This window comes from Coturnix japonica, chromosome 27 (genome assembly GCF_001577835.2).
Source record: "Coturnix japonica isolate 7356 chromosome 27, Coturnix japonica 2.1, whole genome shotgun sequence".
Taxonomy (NCBI): domain Eukaryota; kingdom Metazoa; phylum Chordata; class Aves; order Galliformes; family Phasianidae; genus Coturnix; species Coturnix japonica.
The window spans coordinates 2509655-2523161 of NC_029542.1; the positions used below are offsets into that span (position 1 = coordinate 2509655).

At 58.1% G+C, this 13507-nt stretch overlaps 3 protein-coding genes across 3 annotated transcripts in view; all 3 read left to right on the plus strand.

Moving 5' to 3' along the window:
* LSM12 (LSM12 homolog) overlaps positions 1–3166 on the plus strand; it is a 4948-nt gene extending 1782 nt beyond the window's left edge. The window contains exons 2-5 of the mRNA XM_015885888.2: positions 626–759; positions 2176–2285; positions 2464–2590; positions 2691–3166. Of these exons, the coding sequence (XP_015741374.1) occupies positions 626–759; positions 2176–2285; positions 2464–2590; positions 2691–2783 (464 nt within the window). The 3' untranslated portion in view covers positions 2784–3166. The remainder of the gene's footprint in view (positions 1–625; positions 760–2175; positions 2286–2463; positions 2591–2690) is intronic.
* An 834-nt stretch (positions 3167–4000) lies between these two features.
* On the plus strand, positions 4001–6415 carry TMEM101 (transmembrane protein 101). The gene is made up of 4 exons (XM_015885886.2): positions 4001–4310; positions 5533–5713; positions 5796–5942; positions 6016–6415. Exons 1-4 carry the CDS (start codon positions 4174–4176, stop codon positions 6322–6324), a joined length of 774 nt encoding a protein of 257 aa, XP_015741372.1. The 5' UTR covers positions 4001–4173; the 3' UTR covers positions 6325–6415.
* Positions 6416–11999: 5584 nt separating this feature from the next.
* Positions 12000–13364, plus strand: LOC116654443 (pancreatic hormone). The gene is made up of 2 exons (XM_032449379.1): positions 12000–12178; positions 13197–13364. The coding sequence occupies exons 1-2, from the start codon at positions 12000–12002 to the stop codon at positions 13258–13260; spliced, it is 243 nt and encodes an 80-aa protein (XP_032305270.1). The 3' UTR covers positions 13261–13364.
* Positions 13365–13507: the final 143 nt, after the last annotated feature.

Sequence of the window (13507 nt, forward strand, 5' to 3'; positions counted from 1 at the left end):
GAGGGGGCCGTTCCAGCTTGGGGTGTTGTGTGGGTCTGTGGGTCTATAATGATGTGGCTGGGGGGCAGGGAGATGGATGGGGGGATTGTGGGGGGAGAGAGGGGGTCTGCAGGGGTTGTGGGGTGTAGGGGGGGTGTTACTGTGGGTTGAGGTGTTGGTGGGTTGGGAGGCTCCTGACGGGGTTATTGGGGAGTGTGATCTGTGGGGGGGTTATTGGGGTCCTGTATGGGAAGGGGGTTGGGGGGTGAGGGCTGGATGGAGGGGCTATGGGGGAGTGAGAGGATCCATAGAGCAGTGAGTGAAGGAGTGTGATGGGGGGGGGGATGCAGGGTGGTTTTGGGGAGGGGGCAGCCATGAAGGGGGGGATTTGGGGACATCAATTGGGTCCTGCTGGAGGGGTTTGGACAGAGCACAGTGGGGCGGTGGGGGGTCTGCTGGGGGCTATGGGTGGCTTTGAGGTAGGGTGGGTGATTGGGTTCATATCCAAACCAGCTTGTGTATAATGGAGCTCAATGCACTGCACACATGCAGCTGCATGATATCTGCCTGCAAATCACCTGCTGGCTTTATATACTCAGCACCTCCCTGTCTGGCTTTGTTTTCCTTAATGCTTTGTCCCTTTTAGAATGCCCTTCTTCCAGTGGGAAGCCCAACCACGCAGATATCCTGCTTGTAAACTTACAGTATGTCTCAGAAGTGGAAATAATCAATGACCGCACGGAAACCCCTCCTCCTTTAGCTTCACTCAATGTTAGCAAGGTAAGGAGGCGACTGGGGGGAGCCGTGCTGTCAGTTCAATGCTAAGGTGGGTTGGATTTTAACTGCAGGCCTGTGTTGTATGTGACTCCATGCAGCTCTGTTGAGGTTTGGGGGTCTCTGTGACCCATAAGCTTCTGTGCTGTGGGGCTGTTAATGAAGCAGGTTGGGGGGCAGAGGGAAGTTCAATGCTCAGAGCCTTCCCTCGAGGAGGGGCACAGCTCAGGCTCTGCTCCTCGCCCTTTGAACCCCTGCCCTGCTGGCTGAATGCATCACAGTGTGTTCTGTGCTCCTATGGGAGCTGCAGGGAGAAGCTGTGGTTGCTCGGTGCCGTGTCTGCAGGGATGCTGCAGAATTTCAGGCACAGATGATGGTTTGGGGGGGTTTTGGGGGTGAAGCCCAACGTTATGTGAGTTTGGAGGAGCAGCTTCTTGAGGGTGCAGGTGCTGGAGGAAGGTGAGCCCACACCTTTGAGACACAGCCCTGCAGGCTGTGGGAGCCCTTTGGGGCTGCAGGGTTGATATGAGCAAGGTCTGTCTATGGGGTTCCTCCTTTTCCCCACCTGGAAGCTCCTTCATATCCTTCATATGTTCTCTTAGGTCTGTGCCCCCCATGTCCCTCAATGCAGGTGGGGCTGGAGCTGTGGGGCTGGAGCAGATATGGGGGTGGTGGTGGTACCCTGCTGGGGGCTGGGGGCTGACCCAGCAGCAGTTCAATCTGCTCATGTGTCATTAGTGCCAATGGGACAGGGGAGGGGCAGTGACTCATTCATTCATACACTTGGCACTGAGGAATAGTCCCAGTGCTTATAGGATGCTGTGGAAGCTGGATGGGGCACTGCAGGTACTGCTGGCATGGCGCACACCCAGCTCTGTTCAGGACCCTCTGGTCCTTCCCTATGGCTCAGTGCTGTGGCTCAGGGTGCTGTAAGTCCTGTTGTTTGGCTGCTGGAGGGATGGATGGTGTTTGCTGCCAAAGGTGCCCGTTCTCCCTTTAGAAATTGGGCTCTTTGTGCCCAAATGAAGCTTGCAGGGGGGTCACTGCTGCCATTTGGGTACAGCATTATCAGCAGGGGCTGTGTGTTCAATGCCTGCAGTGCTGCTCAGCTGCCATGGTGGGGGCTGAGGGGGAGCCTGGCCCTTTTGCTGCTGCTGTTCCCAAAAGCTGACTTGGTTGTTGGCATTTTTAAGTGTTGTGGGGTAAAGTTGCTCTTACCTCCACTGTACGGCCCTTAATGGTGTGGTTGCTTTGGACTCGGCTTGCCCAGGTTGTCGAGCGTTGCATGAACAAATGGAAGGGATCTAGGAGCAAAAATGCAGTGATAACAGGGGGGGGGGGCAGAGGGAGTGCTGGTGGGTCTGTGCCCTCCCCAACCCAGCAACTCCCCCCCCAGCTTAAACCCCATCTCTCTCCCCCCAGCTCGCCAACAAAGCACGGATGGAGAAGGAGGAGAAGCTGAGCCAGGCGTACGCCATCAGCGCGGGGGTCTCTCTGGAGGGACAGCAGCTCTTCCAGACCATCCACAAGACGTGAGTCCTCCTGTCCCCCCCCCAGCACCCACACTGTGGGGTTGGGGTCTCTGTATCCCCAATATGGCCCAGGGAGCGGGGTCCGCATTGCTCATAGCCCTGCAAGTGGTTGGGTGGTGCAATAGGGGTGGGGGGTGAACACAGCTGGGGCTGATCCTTCTGCCCCCACCCCCCACAGCATTAAGGACTGTAAATGGCAGGAGAAGAACATAGTTGTGATGGAAGAAGTCGTCATCGCCCCCCCTTACCAGGTGGAGAATTGTAAAGGCAAAGAGGGCAGCGCGCTGGGGCATGTACGCAAAATAGTGAGTATAGCAAAATAAAGAGGGGGGGGTTTGAAATGGGGGGGGTTTGGGGGCCACCCCCACCCCTCCCTGGCCACGCTGAGCCCCTCCCCACCCACAGGTCGAGAAACACTTTAGAGATGTGGAAAGCCAAAAGGTAATGCAGCGTTCACAAGCACAGCAAACACAGAAGGAGAGCGCCCTGTCGTCCTGAGGCCTGCAGGGAACCGACGTCCTCCTACCTGGGGAAAACAAAGGTGGGGGTGGGCAGCTCAAACCTTTAGACTTTGAAACCAACCAACAAACAAAAAAAAAAACAACCCCCAAACCACACACAAACGTAAAAGAGATAAAAAAAAAAAAAGAAAAAAAAAGAAAAAAAAAAGAGAATAATTTAAAAGCTCTCATGCATTACTTGACTAACAGACTTTCATTTTGTCCGCCATGGTTTCTTTCCTTTCCCCACCGGCTGCTCGCGCTCGGTTCCCTTTATTTTTGGACACCCCCAAAACCCCCATTTATCACCCCAAAATAGTCCCCTCCCTTCCCAACCCCTCAATATCCCACTTTAATGGGTGCAGCTCCCGTTTCAACCCCTTTATCCCTTCAGAACCCCCCCCTCAATGGGGGCAGCTCCCATTTCTCCCCCTTTAGGACCCCTCCAAAGATAAAGCCCAGCAGCAGCCGCCCCCAGCCGGGCCCAGCCACCCACACAGACCCTTTGAGTTTAGTTTGCACAGGGCAAGGCTTGAATTAGTCCTATTTTTCTTATCTTTAAAGCTCTATATGAAGATATATATTAAATCGCTCCTTAAATATCGCCCGTTTCCGGCCGTTCGCGGGATCATGGCAAGAAAAAAACTCCTCAAATTTCACCACAAATCACCCAAATTTTCCCATTTTCACCCCAAATTCATCCCCCATTTTGGGTTATTTCTCCATTTAAGAGGGGGGAGGGTTGGAAATCCCTTTTTTTTGTGTATTTTTTCCCATTTTTGCCGTTTTTCAGGGTGTTTTTTTGTTGCCATGATTCCCCCCCCTTTATTTTAAGGGTTTTTTTTGGGTTATTTTCTTTTATTTTCCAATAGAAATGGCTCAAAAAAAAAAGTTTAATTCAAGCCCTGCCTTATGGAGTTTAAGAAGAGGGAAAAAAAAAAAAAAAAAGATTAAAAAAAAAAAGACAAAAAAAGACAAAAAAAAAGGAAAAATTTTTTTAGTATTGTTTAGCAAAAAAATAAAAAAAAATAAAAAAACAACAAAAAAAAAACAACAATAAAACCCGAGATTTTTTTAACCATCACCCGTGTGGAGATGTGGGTTTGTGAGGGGATACTAGGCCGCGCCGGATGTCCTGCCCTCTCCCCTCTCAACTTCCGGTGGTGGGACTTCCGGCTTCTCCACTAGGCCTTCCGGCTGTAGGCCTTCCGGCTGTAGGCCTTCCGGCTGTAGGCCTTCCGGCTGTAGGCCTTCCGGCTGTAGGCCTTCCGGCTGTAGGCNGCCTTCCGGCTGTAGGCCTTCCGGCTGTAGGCCTTCCGGCTGTAGGCCTTCCGGCTGTAGGCCTTCCGGCTGTAGGCCTTCCGGCTGTAGGCCTTGGCCTCCCCAAAATGGCGGCGGGGCGCGGGTGGAGGCGGCGGGCCCTTCGGCTGCTGACGGCGGGTGGCGGAGTGTTGCTGACCCGCTTCCCCTTCTGGCATTGCTTCAGCGGGCTGCTGCTGTGCGCGGAGCGGGCCGACGGGCGGCGGTGAGGGGGAGAGGGGAGGGGGGGGGTTCGTGAGGGGAGACGGAGGTCTGGGGGGGTGTTAGTTGTGGGTCAGCTGCGGCCAATTGGGGTAAGTAAGGGGGTGGGGGGGGTATGGGGTTAATGGTGGGCTCTGGGGTCAAGTGTGGGGCAGCTGGGGGGTCTAAGTGTGTCTATGGTGGAGTGTGGGTTAAGTGTGGGGCAATAAGGGGGTTGGGGGGGGTATGGGGCAGCTGGGGGGTCTGAGTGTGTCTATGGTGGAGTGTGGGTCTGGTGTGGGGCAGCTGGGGTGGGATTAAGGGAAGTAAGGGGGCTGGGGGGGGATGGGGTGGGTTTGAGGTTAATGGTGGGCGCTGGGCTCAAGTGTGGGGCAGCTGGGGGATCGGAGTGTGTCTATGGTGGAGTGTGGGATAAGTGTGGGGTAGTAAGGGGGCTGGGGGGGGGTTGAGGTTAATGGTGGGCGCTGGGCTCAAGTGTGGGGGACTGAGTGTGTCTATGGTGGAGTCTGGGTCTGGTGTGGGGTAGCTGGGGTGGGATTAGGGGAAGTAAGGGGGCTGGAATGGTTATAGGGCATGTGTGGGGCAGCTGGGGTTGATATGGGGGAGGTGGGGTTAAGTATGAGGCAGCTGGGAGGGGGTTAAGTGTGGGTTTGTTGGGGGGTCCTGAGGGGTGTTGGGGGTTCTGGGTTAAGTATAGGGCACCTAGGAAGGAATAGGCTTGCTATGCGGTGTCTGGAATTAAGTGTGGGGCACCTGAGGGAGATTGAGTAGGTATGTGGGGCTGGGGTTTAGTAGGGGGGCAGCAGAAGGATCTTGGGTTGTTGTGGGGAGTGGGAGTCACTGGGGGTAGATCTGGGGCAGGAGGGGCTGAGGGTCGCTGTGATGGAGCTGAAGGAGCCTGAGTGAAGTGTGGGGCAGCTGGGGGTTGGGACATGGGGGATATGTGGGGCAGAGGGTGTTGGTAGAACCGTGGGGCTGAAGAGGCCACGATTCATGTGGGGCTGTGGGTGCTGGTTAGTGTGGGGCAGCTGGGGGGCTCCAGGTGTAGGTTTAGGGGGCTTGGGGCAGCTGTGGGACTGAGGGGGCCGGGCTGAATATGGGGCTGGGGGTCTTGGGGTGGCTCCAAGAGTAATGTAGGGCTTAGGAATGGGGGGCTGATGGGACCCTGGGATGTGGATGGGAGCAGGGGGTGCTGACGGGGCTGGAGCTGCCGTGCCCCCCCCCAGGAAGCCCGACATCCCGGTGCCGTACCTGTACGTGGACATGGGGGTGGCCGTGCTGTGCGCCAGCTTCATGTCCTTCGGGGTGAAGCGCCGCTGGTTCGCGCTGGGGGCCGCCCTGCAGTTGGCTGTGGCCACATACGCGTCACACGTCGGCGGCCACGTGCACTACGGGGAGTGGCTGAAGGTGAGACCCCCCCCCTCACCCCATACACCCCCCCCCCATGGGGCTCCCTGTGTGGGGCACAGCGCTGACAGTGACCCCATAGGTGCGGATGTACTCGCGGACCATCGCCATCATCGGGGGGTTCCTCATCCTGGCCAGCGGAGCAGGGGAGCTGTACAGGCAGAAGCCGCGCAGCCGCTCATTGCAATCCACGGGTCAAGTCTTCCTGGGCATCTACCTCATCTGCCAGGTACACGGGGGGCACTGGGGGGGGGTTTGGGCTGCATTGAGCCCATGGCACAACCACAGCCCCCCTCCCTCAGGCCTATTCCCTGCAGCACAGCAAGGAGGATCGCCTGGCTTATCTGAACCACATCCTGGGCGGCGAGCTCACCCTGCAGCTCCTCTTTGTGCTCTATGGCCTCTTGGCTTTGGCTTTTCTCTCCGGTTACTACGTGAGGGTGGCAGCTCAGGTCCTGGCCGTCGTGCTGCCCCTGGCCATTCTGCTGATCGATGGGAACATCGGATATTGGCACGAGGGACGGAGGGTCGAGTTCTGGAACCAGATGAAGCTCATCGGGCAGAACGTGGGGATCTTTGGGGCCGTGGTTATTCTGGCCACCGACGGCTGAGCGGGAACTGCGGGCGGCGGCTGAGCGGGGTCGTTTCGTTGGAAGGATCTTTATTTATTACCATAATTATTAATATTTCTTTTTCTAAAGATGTCGGTGTTTGCTAATAGGACGAGGTGGCGGCTGTGCCCTGCGCCTGGTTGGGGTTGCTAATAGGGGGGGGGGTCCCAACAGGCCTGAAATCCCCCCCCCTCTTCCTTTCTCCCCCTTTTAGTACCAGAGGAAGGAGGAATCCTATTGCTCTGTTGGGTGGTGCCCTATAAGGGGGGCTGTGCACCGCTATGGGGTGTACAGGGGAAGGAGGAATCCTATTGCTCCATCAGGTGGTGCCTTATAAAGGGGGGGGCTGCTTGCATTGCTATGGGGTGTCCCCCTCCTCAATGTGTGGGGGGGGGGGCTGTGTATAATGTGGTTCTGGCTGCCATAGTGGCCATGCAGGGAGGGGCTGCAGGTGGGGGCCGTGTCCTCGCTGTCCCCACCGTCCCTGTCAGCACATCGGAAGCGCGTGGGGCCGAGCAAACAGGCACTGCCGGGCTGATAAGGGCTGATAAGGGCTGATAAGGGGCTGCGTGGCCGTTAATGGGGGACGTTAATGGGTCTCCGGCGGAAAATGCGGGGCCATAAAGGGCAGGGAAGCGGCAGAGCCCTGTTTGCTGTCCCCGCATTGAGCTGGGGGGGGGGACAGGACACACATCCCATCCCGTCCCCCTGCCCCCCATTGCCGGAGCCACCCTGTGACCTTTGGAAAGCGGCTGTTTGCTGGCAGCAGAGCAGAAACAGCACCGCCATCCCCCCCCCCTTCCATCCCTCTGCTGCTGGGGGGGCCACACACCTTCATCCCCCCCCTCTGTTGCTGGGGTCTGTGCTGGGGGGGCCACGTAGAGCCTGGGACCCCCCCCCTGTGCTCCGTGCTGTCAGTGGTTGTATGTGCTGGGGGTGGCACTGCTGCTCCCCCAGTCCCTATAGGGATGGTGGGGGTGGGGGCCACTCATTGAGCCCCCCATGGGTCGATCCAATTCCAACCCCCCCCCCTCACCGGCGGTGATGATGCTGTGGATCCCATTAACACAGCTGAGCTCTGCCCTGTGCGTGTGACCCATAGGGCTGCACGCAGCCGTGGGGCCGGGACCCCCATGGTGGCAGTGCCACACGCTGTGCCCACACGCTGCTGCTTGGCCGGGTCACAGCAGCACGGCCGTGCCCCCCCCCGCAGGGTAAACAGCCCCCTGTGGTCACACAGCACTGCAGCCCCCCCCCATTGAGGTGGCTCTATTGACCCCCATGTTGTGCATCACATCCGTCATGGGCCCCCCCCCACAGCAGGGCTGTGATTGATCCTTAATGCCAAATCTATAATGGATTAATTATTAATTAACACGGGGTTTGGGGGGGGGGGGAGAGGAAAGGGCAGCTCGTCCATCATGGGGACGTGGTGGCAGCGATGCAGTGTGGCGTGTATGTGTCACGTACGTGCCATGTATGTGTCATGTATGTGCCATGGCTGTGCCACATCTGTGCCATGTATGTGCAATGTCTGAGCCATGTATGTGCCATGTATGTGCCATGTATGTTCCATGTTCACACCATGCTCATGCCATGTCTATGTCATGTATGTGCCACACCTGTGCCATGTATGTACCATGTCTATGTCATGTATGTGCCATGTATGTGCCTTGTATGTGCCATATATGTGCCATATATGTGCCATGTCAGTGCCATGTCCCTGTGCTGGGTCCCAGTGCCATGTCTGTGCCATGTCTGTGTCATGTATGTGCCATGTATGTACTATGTATGTACCATGTCTATGCCACATCTGTGCCATGTATGTACTATGTATATGCCACATAAGTGCCATGTCCCTGTGCTGGGTCCCAGTGCCACATCTGTGCCGTATATGTACCATGTATGTACCATGTATGTGCTATGTATGTACCGTCTATGCCACATCTGTGCCATGTATGTACCATGTACGTACCATGTCTGAGCCATGTCTGAGCCATGTATGTGCCACATCTCTGCCATATATGGGCCATACCTGTGCCATGTCTGTACCACGTGCTATGTATGTACCATGTCTATGTCATGTATGTGCCATATATGTGCCATGTATGTGCCATGTATGTGCCATGTATGTTCCATGTCCCTGTGCTGGGTCCCAGTGCCCCATCCCTGTGTCCCCCCACCATCTCCATGCCCTGTGCCCCATCTCCATGTGCCCCCCCCCTTCACCATTCCCCTTCCATTGCTCACAGTGGGGGGGCACCAGCATCACTGCAGAGCCGGGGGGGGGGGTCCTCAGTGCGATGGGTCGGTCACGATGATGAAGGGAGGGAGGAGCCGGGGCCCCCCCGGAGGCTATAAAAGCAACGAGGGCACAGCAGCCCTGTACCTTGTACTGCCACCCCATTGCCTGGCACTGTGAGTGTGGGGGGGGCTGTGAGTATGGGGGGGCTGCTGGGGATGGAGGGGTTTCCTTTTGGGGGGGGGTGTCTTTGGGAAGGGTCCCCTTTTGAGGGCGTCATGTTTAGGGTTCCCTTTGTGGGGTCCCTTTTGGGTCTGATGGGGGAGTCCCTTTTAGAGGGGGGTCCCCTTTTGGGGGGGGGGTGTCCCTTTTGAGAGGGGTCCCTTTTGAGGGGGGGTCCCCTTTTGGGAGGTTCCCTATAGGAAGAGGGGTCCCCTTTGGGGAGGGTCCCTTTTGATGGGAGCCCATTCTTTTTAGGTGTGGGGGGGTCCCTTTATGGGGGGGGTCCCATTATGGGAAGTTCCCTTTAGGGAGAGGGGTCCCCTTTGGGGTATGTCCCTTTTAGGGGTGATGGGGAAGGGTCTTTGGACCTTTGGGGAGCGTCCCTTTTGGGGGGGGGGGGGGATACCCCTTTTGGGGGGGTTCCTTTTTAGGTGGGGGGGGTCCCTTTTGGGGGGGTCCTTTAGGGAAAGGGGTCCCATTTGGGTATGTCCCTTTTAGGGGCGATGGGGAGGGTCTTTAGGACCTTAGGGGCGATGTCCATTTTGGGGAGGGTCCCTTTTCTTTGGGGGGGGGGGGGGCGGGGGCTCTATTCCCTTAGGATGTGACCCTTTCAATCGCCTTTGGGGGGGGGGGGCACAGTGAGTTGTTGCAATACACCCCCCTGGATCCTCTAGGGTGCCCCTATAATTGGGATGTGAACCACACAGACCCACAGAGCGGCTTTGAGCCGGTGTGACCCCCCCCATATTAAACCCCCTCCCATATTAACCCCCCTCCCCATATTAACCCCCCCCCAGATGTCGCCTGTCCCCCGCGTGTGCTGATCGTCGTGTCCGCTTGTCGCGCTGCTCTGCGCGCGGCCGCGTATCCCCCCAAACCCGAGAGCCCCGGAGACGCCGCGTCCCCCGAGGAACTGGCCCAATATTTCTCTGCTCTGCGTCACTACATCAACCTGGTCACACGGCAGCGGTCAGCAGCTGGGTTTGCACGCTCACACCCGTGTTATTTGCACGCTCACACCCGTGTTGTTTGCACGCCCTCTTGCACAACTGCACCCTCCCCTTTGCACACCCCTGACCTGTCCTTTGCATGACTTTACGTGCTCCCCCCTCGTGCTTGTGTGCTCCCCGTTGCACACTCACGACCATTTGCACACCCCCATTTGCACACCCCTTTGCACACCCATTTGCACACTCACACGTTCCCCCTCGCACACTTGCCTTTGCACACCCACGAGCTCCCATTTGCATGGCTGCACGCTCCACAATTGCATGCACGCGCGCTCTCCGTTTGCACACCCGTGAGCTCCCATTTGCACAACCCACATGCTCCCCTTGCACGCTCCCGTTGCACACCCATGCACTCCCATTTGCACACCTGCATGCTCCCATTTGCACACACGTCCATCAGCTCCCCCTTGCACAACCAGCCCTTTGACACACGGCACAGTTTGCAGCCCTTGTGCAGCTACCACGTTGCCACACGGCCACAAGTCCCTTGCACACCCAATGTGCACGGTACGGGAGCGCAGAGCAGCGGTGCCTGCATGCAATGCAGCCCATGGGGCCCGCAGTGGGCGCATGGTGAAGATCACCCCCACCACGACCCAACCCCCCCCCAGGACCCCCGCAGTCTGTCACACAATACTGGGCCTTGGTTCCCCCAAAAAAGTTGTCCACACGCGACGACTCCACGTGGTGACGAACCCCCCTCCACTTTAACCCCCCCCCCCCAATCTCCCCATGTTGCCCCATCACAGTGTGGTGCAGCAATAGGGCACTGCATGGAGGGACCGAGTGCCCAATGGGGGGGGGGCACATACACACACACACTCACACACACACAAAGATCCCATTTGTTGGGGCGGGGGGTCTCGTGTAGCCCCCCCCCAGACTGTAATAAAGAGCACGATGTGGGCACTGATGGTGTGTGTGCTGATGGGGGGGGGCATAGGGATGGATGGGGGAGGGAGGTGAAAGGGTTGGGGGGTTTGTGGGGGCGGGATGGGGTTGGGGGGGGGGTCCTCAGGTGGGGATGGAGGGATGAAGGAGGGGATGGGGGTGTGGGGTGCAGTGGGGGTGGTAAAAAGGGATGGAAGGGGGGGATAAAGGGGATGGGGGGGTTGTGGGGGGGCAGGGATGGCAGAGAAATGGGGGGGTGAGGGGGGATGGGGGAAGAGGGATGGAAAAGGGGGATGTGGGGGTGGGAGGATGAAGGAGGGGATGGGGGTGTGGGTGAAGGGAAGGAGGGAGGGAGAGGGTGGAAATAGGGATGGGGGGATGGAAATGGGGATGGAGGAGAGGATATAGGGATGGAAAAGGAGGATGGGGGTGTGGGGGGACTCAAAGGTGGGGATGGAGGGATGGGTAGGAAGCACAGGGGGGGCTGTTGGGGGGCAGCAGGGGGGAGTGCAGGAGGGATGTGCTGGGGGTGTCCCCAGAGATGGGTGCTGGGGGGGGGCCGCCATTGGGCTGCACTGGTGCGGTGCTGTGGGGCGGTGCAGTGGGGGGTGCAGGGTGGGGGGCAGCGCTGTGGGTCCTGTGCTGCGTTGTGGGGTCCCATGGGGGGCTGCGTCCACTGTGGGCTGTGTCTGGGCTGGACAGTGGGTCCCCCATCCCCTCTGAGCCCCCCACCCCAAACCCTTCCAGACCCCCATCCTGCCCAATGGGGGTGGCCACATCTCAACTCACAGCCACCAGGGGGGGTTCAGGCTGCTGCCCCCCCCCTCTGCCTGCAGCCATTCACCTCCTGCCCCTCCAGTGCCCCCCCACCCCGCTGCCATCTGCCCCCCACCCCCCATGGCTGCACCCTCCCTCCATCCATCCCCAGCACAGAGCAGCCCTGAGGGCCCTCACCCCCCCATGTCCCCCCACCCCTGGAGTCAAACATTAACCATGGCACTGTGAGGGGCCGGCTGTCCCTATATCCCCCCCCATAGCCCCCTCCATCCCCCCCCCACCCCATGGCAACGCAGCCGGGCTGACATCAGCAGGGGACAGAACCCGGGGGGGATATAAGGGCAGCACACACTGCACTGCAGCCACCGAGGGACCAGGAGCTGCCACCAGTGCTGCCATCGTGTCCCATTGCCCCATAGAGATCCAGGTGAGCCATGGGGCAGAGCTGGGGCTGCTTATGGGGTGGTGAGCGGGGTCTGAATGCACATTGATGTGCATGGGGTGAGCTGATGTTGCACTGCTGCATTGCAGCCATGCAGCCCCGCTGGGCCTCGATGCTGCTGCTGCTCTGCAGCCTCCTGCTGCTCCATGCACCGCCCTGCAGCGCCGGCCCCTCGCAGCCCATCTACCCCGGGGATGATGCACCCGTGGAGGAGCTGATCCGCTTCTACAACGACCTGCAGCAATACCTCAACGTGGTCACGCGGCACCGGTGAGCAGCGGGGCTGCAATGCATCCCACACTGCAATATTGCAATGCATCCCTTTTTTGCAATGCATCCCACATTGCAATATTGCAATGCGTTCCCCATTGCAGTTCATTCCCCATTGCAGTTCATTCCCATTGCAATGCATTCCCTATTGCAATGCATTCCCTATTGCAATGCATCCTTCACTGCAATGCATTCCCTATTGCAATGCATTCCCTATTGCAATGCATCCTTCACTGCAATGCATCCCCCATTGCAATGCATCCTTCACTGCAATGCATCCCCCATTGCAATGCATCCCTCATTGCGATGCATTCCCCATTGCAATGCATTCCCTATTGCAGTGCATCCCCCATTGCAATGCATTCCCCATTGCAATGCACTCCCATTTGCAACAACCTCCCCCCCCTCCATTGCAACACACTCCCTCTTGCAGTTCTCCCATAGCAAATTGCTCCCCTCGCACTGCACTCCCCATTGCAATCCCCTCCTTCTTGCAACCCGCACTCTACTCCTTGCACTCGCTCCTGCAATGCTCTCCGTTCTTGCAACCTTGCTTGGCCTCTGCACCCAGATCCTTGCTGCAATGCCTTCCTCATTGCAGCACGCTGCCCTACTGCAACGCACCTCCTGTTGCAATGCACTTTCCTCTTGCAGCTGCCCCCTTTTGCAACACCAGCCCATTCTGCGCTGCAACCTGTTCCCCCTCACTGCAACCCATCCAGCTGCTGTACCGCCATCCCTGTTGCAATGCAGCTCCTGCTGCAACACACTCCCTGCTGCAAAGAGCTCTCCCACTCTTGCAAACTTCTGATTGCACTTCCTTGTTGCATTGCCTTTCTAGTTGCAACGCCTTCCTTATTGCAAAGCCTTCTACCTTGCAATGCCTTCCTTGTTGCAACACCTTCCTCCTTGCAGTGCCTTCCTTGTTGCAGTGCCTTCCTGCTTGCAACACTTTCCCCCTTGCAATACCTTCCCCTTTGCAATGCACAGCCCCCTTGCATTGTGCTCCCTGTTGCAGGTACGGCCGTCGGTCCAGCAGCCGGGTGCTGTGCGAGGAGCCCATGGGTGCAGCTGGGTGCTGAGCACCACGCACAGCACTGACTATGGAGCCCAGCAGTGATTGGGGGGGGGCTGCAACACCCACAGCCCCCCATTGCACTGCCCTGCTCCCCAATAATAAACCCCATTGCAGCCACCTCCTGCCTCTGTGTGGTGCTGGGGGCAGCGGGAGCTCTGCAATGTGCATGCCGGGCATTGCTCTGTGCATGCAGCATTGCACCTTGCACACACAGCACTGCGCCTTGCACACAGCATTGCACCTTGCACACA